A 10,428-nucleotide genomic window follows, 5' to 3' on the forward strand; every position below is an offset into this window, starting at 1 on the left:
CACCCTGTCCCATGGGACTTCCCTTAACAATTGATTGAGGAGGCCAAAGTTTGCCCTGTGGAAGTCCAGGGTTCTGGTCTTGCTAGGTACCCTGTTCCTCCCACACAGGATCCTGAACTCCACCATCTCATGATCACTGCAGCCAAGGCTGCCATTGACAATCACTACTTCAGCAAGATCCTCCTTGTTGGTGAGCACAAGATCCAGCAACGCTCCTCTTCTAGTCGGTTTGTCCACCATTTGCATTAAGAAGGTGTCATCAGTGCACTGGAGGAACCTCCTAGACTGTGAAAGGCTGGCTGTGTAAGTCTTCCAGAAGATATTGGGGTAGTTAAAATCCCCCATGAGGACCAAGGACTGTAGTTGCAAGGCTGCTTTCAGCTGCCTGTAGAAAGCCTCATCATATGTGCTGGATTGGTCAAAACAGGGAGGATCTGGGAAGGTAAAATGGAAGCAAAGTCAGTATCAGCACTGCTTTCTCACCAGACAAACATTTTAAACTGAGTGGTATTGACTATCATTGATGGAAACAGTATTTCCACTGGTTATCAAATGAAAAAAAAAACCCAGATCTTCTGTACTAAAGAAAAAAACTGTACACCAACCCTACACGTTCATATCGTATCAGCTAAGCACAAAACTCTGCCCTTTCAGCTTTATCAGAACTTTGAGACCCCCAGATGTCCAGCATAATCTGATCTGAGTTCTCTAAAAAGCAGTGTTTTTTTTGCTCATGTGGAGAAAATCTGTCTACACAAAGCTAAGATGAAATCCTGGAGCACAGGTATGTGTAACCTGTGCACTAGTAGTAGGTGCAGTACTGACCTCCAGAGAAGCTCCTTCCCTCATGCAAACTGTGATCCTGCGAGCGTGTCCTCAGGTGTGGGTGGCAAACACCCTTGACAAAACACAGAGGGCAGTGTCCCACTGTGCACCTCTGAGAGGTGAGCCCATAACTGTCCTACCTGGACCATTTGACCAGAGGCTGCCAGCAGGCACTTGTAAGGACAGAAAGCACAGAGGAGACAGAATAGTGGTTCAGTCACTCTGAGTGCCTCTTGATCAGAACTGATGTAGGCCCAGACCCTTAACGGAGGCAGACATTTCACTTCAGAACTTTAATGAGTTAATTATTTTAGTCTGAAAAAAAAGGAGGCTGAGGGGAGACCCTATTACCCCCTACAACTACCTGAAAGAATGTTGTAAAGAGGCAGGTGCTGGTCTCTTCACAAGTAGCTGGCTATAGAACAAGAGGACTCAAGGCCTCAAGCTGTGCCAGGGGATGTTTAGACTAGGCATTAGGAAGAAAATTTTCACCAGAAGAGTTGTCAGACATTGGAACAGGCTGCCCAGGGAGGTGGTTGAGTCACCATCCCTGGATGTGTTTAGAAGCTGTCTAGATGTGGCACTTGAGAATGTGGCTCAGTGCTGGACTTGGTAGAGTAGCGTTCATGGTTGGACTCAACGATCTTAAAGGTCTTTTCCAACCTAAGTGATTCTGTGATTCTGTGACTCAAAATGTAATATCAGCTCTGCTCAAGAAATCTCCTAGACTCTGAATATCTTGGAGAGAACAACTTTTTTGTGGCTTTCTGGCAAGCTGAACAAAGCAAGCAGGTGGAACAGGCTGGAGGGTTGCTCCTGTAAGAATGATTGGTTCAGGTTTTGTAGCATTTATGTGGAGAGTAGAAGGTCAGTAGTAGGAAGCAGAGTTTTGAGGTGTCATTACAAAAGCTGGAGTAAAAATACTGAGAATGCCAAAAAGTGAACAAATGCATTAGTTTCATGTATCTCTGTGTTAAATGATATCCTGCCACTACTTTCTTTCTGGGTGTCCGCACATGTGGTTTTCTGGCTTTTTGTTTGTTGAGATGGGGAGGACATTTGTTTATTTGTTTTATCGTGGGAAAGATTTAGGCAACATATAAAACAGCATTTGCAGCTTGACTGATTGCAAGTCAGTACACGTAATATTGATTTTAGCTCAAAGTTGCTGTATTACTGCCAATGCAATGTGATGAAGATGAGAATAAATATTTGATTCATTTTTAACACCTCTACTCTTTGCCTGTAAACCCACTCCTTTATCCTTTACCAGGTCAATTCACATAAATAGAAGCAGTTTTCTTTTGTTGCAAGGTTTGGCTTTTCAATTTCAGCTGAAAAATTGGAACTTACTTGCTTTTAAAAACTTCTCTGTTTTTTTTTGTTTCTTTGTTTCTTTGTTTCTTTCTTGTTTGTTTGTTTCATCTTTGTTTGCTTGTTTTTGAAGGAAAGTCAATGTTCTAGCATGACTAGGAATGTTTATTGTTAAAGCTAAAATAATAATTTCACACACTTTTTTGTGATTATTCCTAGATTCATGTGATGATGATAGAAAATCTCAGTCAATCATAATAACTGTTTTAAGTTCTTTGCTGACAATACTTCTAATGATACTTATCCTCTTGATTTTTCTGTGTAAGTGGAAGAGGTAACTATAATTTTACTGGTTACTACTAAATAAATATGTAATGAAAATAGAGCTATCGTTCAGGATCAAGTCTCTTAGCATTCAAATTTCTTATCTGATAAATAAAGTCATAATGAAGAATTAGATGTCAGTAATTTAATTACTCTTTGAGAGGCAATGCATCCTGTTCTTCTAAACACCAAGACCTTTAATATTCAAAACCAGAACAATTATTCTAAAAGAAAGTGTTTCAGGATAAAATTCTGTCTCTTTCATTTAATTTCTTCTCTTTTTTAGCTAGTTAAATCCTGAGAAGCCAATTATTTTTGTTATTTCATCTGAACTGTCATACTTTTGTCCAGCTTTCATCAGATTCAATGTTTGTTTGCTGTAAGCTGAAGTAAGCTTGAGTGCATTCAACTTCAGCAAGACTATATCAATATTTGGATTTTTAGTTGAATGATTCTGTTCATGTTTAGAATTTACAATTAAAAAAAAAGAAAAAGCAAACCACCAAACAACGAAAAATCTCCTGCAAGGTTCCAGATTTTGGCTTTCTTGGTGGGAAAAAAATTAAAATAAATAAATAAAATACATAAAAACACAGTATTTTAGAAAATTAGCTTAAAGTATATGGTACTCTCATAACCTTCTTAGATTATAATTTGAGGGTTTTTCCTATATTTCTATGTTTCAAGTTTAAATTTTATTCACTAAGTCAGGTAGCATCACAGAATCACTGAATCACAGAAATGCTGGTTTTGGAAGGGACCTCTAGAGATCATCTAGTCCAACTCTCTCACTGAAGTAGGATCCCCTAGAGCACTTTACACAGGACTGTATTCAGGCAGGTTTTGAATATCTCCACAGATGGAGACTCTACAACCTCCCTGAGCAGCCTGTTCCAGTGCTGTCACCCTCACTGTAAGTTTTCCTCATGCTTAAATGGAACTTCCTGTGTTCCAATTTGTACCCTTTGTCCTTCGTTCTGACACTGGGAACTACTGAGAAGAGCCTGGCTCCATCTTCCTTGCACCCACCCTTTAGATGCTTGTAGACATTGCACAGTACAGCTGTTTTTGCTGTCTCATCTTCCCTGTCAAGGGTGCTATAAAACTCTGACTACTGCATAGAGTAGAATGACTCTTGCTGGAAGTTTATATATTCCAGATTTTACAAGGATGCCATTGGTTGAACACCCAACAGAAAAATCACTCTTAGCTTGATAGCATTACCACACTCTTGTAACTGCTTTTTGATTTTAGAACAGGTTTTAAAAAATCAAGCCTAGAGAACTGTCACACAAAATGTAGTAATGGCTATGGGATTGTGCTGAGGTAGAGTTTTGTACAAATGACTTCACTATGAAAAACCATCAGTTTGTATTTTTCTTTCCTCTTGGCAGGCTTCAGAAGTCACTAATGCCTGCTATACCAGATCCAAAATACGTATTTACTGGTCTCTTCAGTGATCACAATGGAAACTTCCAGGTAAATATTCCCTTCCTAGCAAGGCTGTGAGCTATACAGTGTAGAAAATAATTGAAAGTATTTGCTGATACTTGGTCTACACAGACATTACCACAAGTTCTGTGACCCAAGAGAAAAGCCCTTCCTTTAGTGCAACATCATCAACAGGAGCTGCAGAGCCAACACCAGAGCATATACAAGCAGACCAGTGCTATTTTGGCACTTTGAAAAGACACTTGCTACAGAAAGAGACAGAGGAATTGCTGAAGAAGAATTTGAGGGTGTCTAGAGGCACAATATCCAGTGAGATGCTCTTGTGTTGTCTGCATCCAGGCCTGCATATGAAAGCTCAGGGAGCTTGCTTCAACCTGATCTTGCCCTGTATGTTTGAGAAGTGCTGTGAGACTTTGTACTGAGCCAGTGATGGCACTCATGCCTTTGTAGGCATCAATTATGGTAGGAAACATTATCTTTTAATCACACAGAGGTGAGTGGTCACTAAACCTTTAGACATGAAAAGACTGACAAATGTTCACAGGTTTTTTTTTGTTTGTTTTGTGTTTTTTTTTTTCTTACTGCTTTCTGAGTCCATCACATCACGTATGTGAGATTTTTCTATATTAATTGGGGTATCATCATGTTTATTACTACTATGTTTCCTCAGAGTGGAGACAAGTATAAGACATATTTTCAAACCAAATTGCCATATTAAAGAGCAGCAACAATGGTTCAGTGCCAAACTGCAAACTTCCTATAGATAAAATAGCCTGACATGGGAACTGAAGAAGAAAGATATAAAAGCAAATTAATATTGAACCTTTAGTACAGAAATGCTGTATTGTGTAAATCTGCATGTACATTTAGTCTCAATTTAAATTAAACCAGGGTTTGTGTCAAAGAATGCATAAGCCTATCAAGGAGGCAACACCAAGTATTTTACACATGCAAGGTTTTCTAAAGGGCCTGATTAAATATGAAATGTATTTAATGTGCTGTCAATAAGTAGGCATTTGTATGCATTTGTGGAATTCTATCTTCTTCTCTGCCATCCTGCCTTTCTTCTATCACGCTGTCTAACATCCTGCTTGTTTATAAGCCTTCTTTTTATCTTCTTCATTGTGGCTTATTCTGGAAAGATGCCATTACTGAAGGAAAATCTGTGTCTGTAAAGAAAATTTTCTTTTGATTGATATCTCAGTCCCTGCCAACGTCAATATTTTTATTTTCGTAGGAATGGATAGACAAAACTGATCATGCAATGGTACAAACCAAGACAGGATATGAAGAGCCAGAATGCATTCTTGAGGCAGAAAGCCAGCAAGAACACAAGAAGAATAGTGACAAACAGGAGCCTCAAGAAAAAATCTTTGGTTTTTCAAGAGCAGCTGAAAATAAGGGCCCCAAAGCAGCTGAGATTGCCTGCCCGATGCCAACAACCAACACTATGGCTTCATAGAATCATAGAATGGTTACAATTGGAAGCGACCTTAAAGGTGATCAGGTTCCAACTTCCCTGCAATGTGCAGGGACACCTCACACTAGGCCAGGCTGCACAAGACCTCATCCAACCTGGCCTTGAACATGTCCAGGGAGGGGGTTTCCATAACTTCCCTAGACAACTTATTCCAGTGCCTTACTACCCTCATGGTGAAGAATTTCTTCCTGATGTCTAACCTAAATCTCCCCTCTTTCAGTTTAAAACCATTACCCCTTGTCCTATCTCATTACACACCCTGATAAAAAGCCCCTCCCAGCTTTCCTGTAGGCCCCCTTCATATACTGGAAGGCCACTATAAATCTCCCTGGAGCCTTCCCCAGGTTGAGTTGCCCCAGTCTTTGTAGCAGAGGTGCTCCAGCTCTTTGATTGTCTCGTTTCGCTTTGATCGCTCCCTTCTCTGGACCCTCTCCAACAGGTCTGTATCTTTCTTGTGATGAGGGCACCAGAGCTGTACACAGCACTCCAGGTGGAGTCTCACCAGAGCAGAGCAGAGGGGCAGAATCCCCTCCCTGGCCCTGCTGGCCACACTTCTTGTGATGCAGCCCAGGACATGTTTGGCTCTCTGGGCTCCAGCACACACTGGTGGCTCATGTCAAGCTTCTCATCTACTACCACTCCCAAGTCCTTCTCCTCAGGACTGCTCTCTAGCCATTCTCCCCCCACCCTGTATTTGTGCCTGGGGTTGCACCAACCCTTGCACTTGTCCTGGTTGAACTTCATGAGGTTGGCACTGGCCCACCTCTCCAGCCTGTCAAGGTCCCTCTGGATGGATCCCTTCCCTCTAGGGTGCCAACTCCTCCACACAGTTTGGTATCATCAGCAAACTTGCTGGGGATACACTCAGTCCCACTGTTCATGTCTCCAACAACATGTCTCTGGCTTCCAGATTGTAATGAATGATGACATGTATGTGATGTTATTAAATGTGTATAATGCAGAAGGTGTTATGAAATTACATAAAAGATCCTGATGACTTCAGGAGAGTTGCTGAATAGAAAAGTTTGCCATGAGTAGACTCTCATCAAAGAATAAACTAGGCTATGTTGTCTGGTTTCTGGTTTGTTTATTTTTATGACTTGGGCAGGCTCAGTGTGGGAAATGAATGCCTATAATTTGTAGAGTTAGGATCTGTTATTGAAATTAGGGTATATCTCTGCGACTAAACTGAGCTCCATTTCCCTGCTAAGGACAAAAGAGAACTAGAGCTCCCCCACAATCAATGCTTGCAGGGCTGGGAATTAGTTCCTACACTTACACAGTATGTAGAGGAGTGCAAACTACACTGTTATATTTTTGAAAATTAAGAGATAATATAAAGGGATTTTCTGCTCACTGAGACCAGAGCATATATTGTTCATTTTCACAGAGGTATGATACTGCTTTGCAAGCCTTTCTTAGACTTGCTCTTGCTCTTGTGAAAGCCTTTTTGTAAAAGATCATGAAGCTCCATGCTGAGAAAGAATAAACCCCATGTCTAAGAACATATGACTGAGGATCTATAGTATTGAGTCACATTTTATCATGCAAGTAGTTTAGCTTCCACCAGAGCTGTGGGGCTTCATGAGCCTCATCTGAGGTTAAGTCCAGAGTATCTTACAGTCTTTGTATGACTAAGCAACTTTTAGAAAGCTGAGTTTCATTCTGAAAAATATTTATATTTAGCTGAGTCACATTTGTTTCAAATTGTTTTTTTTTCATGCAGCCAGCAGCTGTAAACCCAAATCAGGACTTAGTTTTATTGCATCCATCAGCCTCTTGTTATCAAAATATGTTCTAAAATTTTCTAAACATCCCCTATTTTAAAACATAGAATCATAGAATCATTAAAGTTGGAAAAGACATTCAAGATCAAGGTAGCATGATATTAGACCTCAGAAAAAAAAAAAAATCTTGGCTATTCTCTGTTTCCCTGTAGGACTTAGGTTACATGCTAATTAAAAGCAAATTTTATAAAAAAGTTCAAGGGCTAAAAGCACCTAAGATATAGGTAAGGCCTTGTATATACATTGTAAACATATGGTGAATTAACCCCAGTTATTTACCTGGTGATCAGTCATTAAATTACTTTATCTGTTATGAAGCTTTGCCAATTCCATACTTTCACTGACTAATTTATAGTGTAACCTGGAGTTGCACACATCTGAAAGTTTTAATGATTAATAAATATTTTTACTTCAGTGCTTAAAAAAAACCCTTCAACTCCAGGTCTCCTAGGGAATAGTAAACAGTAATATGGGTCACAGATCATTTAGGTCTCAAAATCTGTTTCTAGATGACCCAGTTTGATGTTGTCACCATTTGACTCAGGTCCGACAACAATGCTCTCGATCCCCCCTCCCCCCAACCCAGGTAGGGAAGGAGAGAGAGAAAAAGAGAGAGACTTGGCTGGATTGAAAACTAAACTACACAGCTTTAATTAAACACTAATGAATCATACAAGAAAATATATACAATTATATACAGATATATGGGCAAAAGCCTCTTGCCTCCCCCCACCCCAGCAACTCCCACAGCACTTCCCTGAACTGAGAAGAGTCCCGAGGAATCCCGGAGCTGCTGCTGGAGAAAAGCAGAGAGTTATGGGGGTCACAAGAGATCAAGGCTGAGGATCAACGGTGATGGATGAACAGAGTCCTCCCTGAATGCCGGCCATGGACGGAAGAGAAGGGGAGAACAAAAAGGAAGGAAGTTGTCTTCTGTGGTCTCTGACCTTCCTTTGAGCTTACGTAGATATATGGAATGGAATATCTTTGGCCAATTTTGCTGTCTGTCTAACTCAGGCTCCTACGGGGGGGTCACAGATCTCCCCACAGTGTCTGAGCTGGCAGAGTGCAGGTGCAGCCTTGAAGCCTCAGTAGTTAGAAAAACATTCCACTGTCTTATCAGCCTAGCAGAACACACTGTTGCTAGTTACTAGAAAGCTTACTGAAGGAAAAAAAAAAAAAATCAGTAAAAAGAAAAATTGGCTTTATCCTGGCTCAAACCAGGACAGATGTACAAGGAAAAACCTAGAATTTTTAAGCCCAGTAACTGGGAAACTTAACTGGAAGGATAGTTCAGGCACATTCCCCAAGTTTTTGTTGACAGCACCTCATATTTGATTGTTCAATAACAAGATTAACAGGCTAACAAAGGATTGCCCATGATCCTGAAAACAGTTCTGCCCCTTTTGATCTAAAGGAGATGTGTGCAAGTTTTGGGGAGCCTTTTGTATACCCCACATTTTTTGAAATCAATTTAAAAAGGAACCATGCAAAGTTGCAGTAGCACCTTAAGAATGCAATAGATTTTAAACTCATGTAAGCTGCATGTAATTTGATGAGCAGAATCTAGCTCAGCTCAGCTGTGCTCTGATTACTGCATATGCACCAAAGAAGTTCAGTGATTTACAACAGATATGAATCTGCTCCAGTAATGATTCAAAGAATAAAGTAGGAAGCAAAGCCTAGAATTATATTGTTTAGTTACTTCATGTTAGAACCACACATATATACAGTTGTCTACAGAGTTAGCTAAATACCTTCATTAAACCACTTTCTGTTGAGCAAACACATTTCTGGCTGATTTAAAAATGTTTAAGTGTATTTTTCTGAAATTTTACAGTGGGAAAAAAAATTTACAAAAGTCAAGTTGAAATGTGCTGCTTAAGTGGTGCTCTGGAACAGAAATGTTACAGTAATATAAATTTTTAGTACAAACTATAATATCTTCTATTACATTTTATGGACATAAAGGTTCTTTTTGTGTATGTATACAACAGTATTAACATTGTCTATAACAGACGTGAAATAAAACAAATAAAACAGCCACAGATTTAAAATGTTTCTTCTAAAAACATCCCCTTATAAACAAAACAAAACATAGGGAATTACTGAACTTCAAAACAAAGCATTTTTTTCCCCCAAAAATGGAAGGTTTTGGGGAACTCTAGAAAAATGTCTACAAAATGAAGAACATGGTTTAAGCAACAGGAAAAGTCCTCCTCCAAATACAGATGATGAATCTATCAAACATGGTAAAACAATACAGAGATCAGATCAGATCAGCAACACTCATTGTTTCTGGGTGTTTGATGAACCCAAGGCTGTCCCTGAGCTCTTCTCTCCTGTTGCCTGCCATAGGCCACCTCTGACAAGATGTAGACCTTGGTGGCCTTCAGCCACACCAGGCAATGCTTTCCCAGGAAGGATACCTGGTGCACATGGCACCCTCTGCTCCAGCTCTTGGCATGAAGAACTGGGAGGCAGTGCTCCTGGGCACACTGTGGCTTGGGCTGAACCACTGCTAAGTGATACATCAGTGAGAAGATCCATCAGAGTATGAGAAGTGATCAAGCTCTCTTTGTCTATGGCTGGCATCCTGGGAGAACTTTGTTGGTTCAGCTGCTTTTGATCCCAGTCTCTGTGCTCCTGAACCCGAGCATTCTTGCATCCAGCTTTTTTCTGCCACTGACTCTTGCATTCGAGTCCAGGACTTTCCCAGGGTTGTCCTGCAACCTCAGTGGTGATGTGAGCACTATTGGGTGGGAACATGAGAACATTTTTTAATAGATTTGAACATGTTTAATTATTTTCCTTTTCAGCACTATTGTTTCATTAAGGCCGTGTACTTTCCATCCAATAAGTCTCTCCCTGTTATTCTCTCTTCTTTCCCAATAGAGGAAGGCAGTGGGGTTAGTACAGAGCATCTGTCATTCATTTAATTGCCAGCCCAATGTTAAACCATGACAGGCCTAATGCTCATTTTACAGTAGAGTGTTGGGCAACCCTGTAGCAAAATTCAAGCGCCTTTGCTATTCTGTTTACTGAACAGAATAGCAGACTGGCTTGCTAGTTTCAACTACAGTGACTAGTTGGAAGGACAGTAACTTGAAGTTCCCCTAATCACACATTTGCCAGTTTCCATCATTTTGTTACCACTACTTCCTCTCCTCTCCTCTCCTCTCCTCTCCTCTCCTCCTTCCCCTTTTCCCATAGGGTCACACAGATAGAGCAGCACATCTCTCAGAG

General features: G+C 40.4%; 1 protein-coding gene across 1 annotated transcript in view; it reads left to right on the top strand.

Annotated features, from left to right (window-relative positions):
• The window catches only part of CRLF2 (cytokine receptor-like factor 2), an 18,609-nt gene extending 12,220 nt beyond the window's left edge, over window positions 1–6,389 (top strand). The window contains exons 6-9 of the mRNA XM_010001192.1: window positions 2,359–2,473; window positions 3,858–3,942; window positions 5,153–5,375; window positions 6,292–6,389. Of these exons, the coding sequence (XP_009999494.1) occupies window positions 2,359–2,473; window positions 3,858–3,942; window positions 5,153–5,375; window positions 6,292–6,389 (521 nt within the window). The remainder of the gene's footprint in view (window positions 1–2,358; window positions 2,474–3,857; window positions 3,943–5,152; window positions 5,376–6,291) is intronic.
• Window positions 6,390–10,428: the final 4,039 nt, after the last annotated feature.

This window comes from Chaetura pelagica, unplaced genomic scaffold (genome assembly GCF_000747805.2).
Source record: "Chaetura pelagica isolate M959 unplaced genomic scaffold, ChaPel_1.0 scaffold266, whole genome shotgun sequence".
In the NCBI taxonomy this organism is placed as follows: domain Eukaryota; kingdom Metazoa; phylum Chordata; class Aves; order Apodiformes; family Apodidae; genus Chaetura; species Chaetura pelagica.